General features: G+C 33.2%; 1 protein-coding gene across 1 annotated transcript in view; it reads left to right on the top strand.

The window, feature by feature from the left end:
- Positions 1-340, top strand: part of LOC107884653 — a 3,335-nt gene extending 2,995 nt beyond the window's left edge. Inside the window, exon 5 of the mRNA XM_029492152.1 lies at positions 304-340. Coding sequence (XP_029348012.1) covers positions 304-340 — 37 coding nt within the window. The remainder of the gene's footprint in view (positions 1-303) is intronic.
- The last annotated feature ends 972 nt before the right edge of the window (positions 341-1,312 follow it).

Here is a 1,312-nt window from a genome sequence, read left to right as displayed (position 1 = left end):
CATGTCCAAGATGGCGGAAGACATTATGGCTTATCTTTAAAATAAGTTTCAATATTATAAGACGACTGAGTATAGTAGGTAATATTTTTTTCAACGCTTCTGTACTTTTTTTGATTGATTGTAATGATACTTCGCCTCTTGTCATATGCTCAGTTATTCGTACACACATTAATTGTATTTGTTCTTCTTGAATTTGCACGGATTTATGGTTTTCTTCGAGTAAATTCTCAATTTTATCTAATTTATTCGAAACCGATTTGATCGACTGTTCGAGATTTGAAATATTTTTTTTTGTTTCACTAGACTGAGAACTACCAAACACGTTCATGTCTGTAGCTAGACTGATCTATTTTCTAATGTCACTTGTATTTATCCAGCTATTATGTGTATTATCAAACCCGAGCCATTTCACAAACATTAGATTCCCCTTCTTACGTACAATTTTCTCTACTAAAAAGTCATTTGGGAAATTTGTTTTCAATATTTCTTCTGAATAAAAGCAACCAGCAATCGGGTTTCCAGTATAATCTTGTAACAGATAAGTAGTAGGTATCGTATCGTTTACTTTAATAATTTTAAATATTTCTGTAGACCAACTAGGCAAATAACCTTTTGCAAATACACCTTTATATGTGCTTATACGAACGTTATCACCTATATTGAATTTAATTGTTCCATTAATAATTTTCTGTTGTTTTATTACGACAGCCGCCGGATTTGTATCAGTATGCACTGGAGTCATTCCTATTGTCTTATGTTTTGAATTATTATATTCGTTTATCAATGAAGGTAAGTTAGGTAAGGTAAGGTAAGGTAAGGTAAGTATCCAATCGTGCGAACCACGTGCCGTAAACTCTCTAAACATTTTTTCTTTTAATGTGCGGTTGAAACGTTCTACAATACACGCTTTCATAGTACTATAAGTCGAATATTTATGTATGTAGTGCTTCCTCATCAATGCGTCGAATGTAGAATTGTAAAATTCTTTACCATTGTCAAGCTGTAATAGTTTCGGTGTGCATTTAAGCAGTATTTTAGACATTGCGTTTGAAACTTCTTTAGCAGTTTTGGATTTTAATCCTATGGCCCAGGCATATTTCGTAAAGCAGTCTATAACGCACAAAATATACTTGAATCCCTGGTTTTGTTTTGAATATGGAATCATTTCGACCAAGTCGGCCTGCCATAGATCGTTTTTGCTATAAAGATTAACTCTGCGCCTTGTATAATTTTTTCTAGCAGGTTTGTGTAGTTCGTTCGCTATATCACGTTTAGACATTTGGAATTCGTTTTATTATTCCCGCTTCATGTA

Source organism: Acyrthosiphon pisum, unplaced genomic scaffold (genome assembly GCF_005508785.2).
Source record: "Acyrthosiphon pisum isolate AL4f unplaced genomic scaffold, pea_aphid_22Mar2018_4r6ur Scaffold_20960;HRSCAF=22641, whole genome shotgun sequence".
Classification (NCBI taxonomy): Eukaryota; Metazoa; Arthropoda; class Insecta; order Hemiptera; family Aphididae; genus Acyrthosiphon; species Acyrthosiphon pisum.
This window is presented reverse-complemented; position numbering and strand designations above follow the sequence as displayed.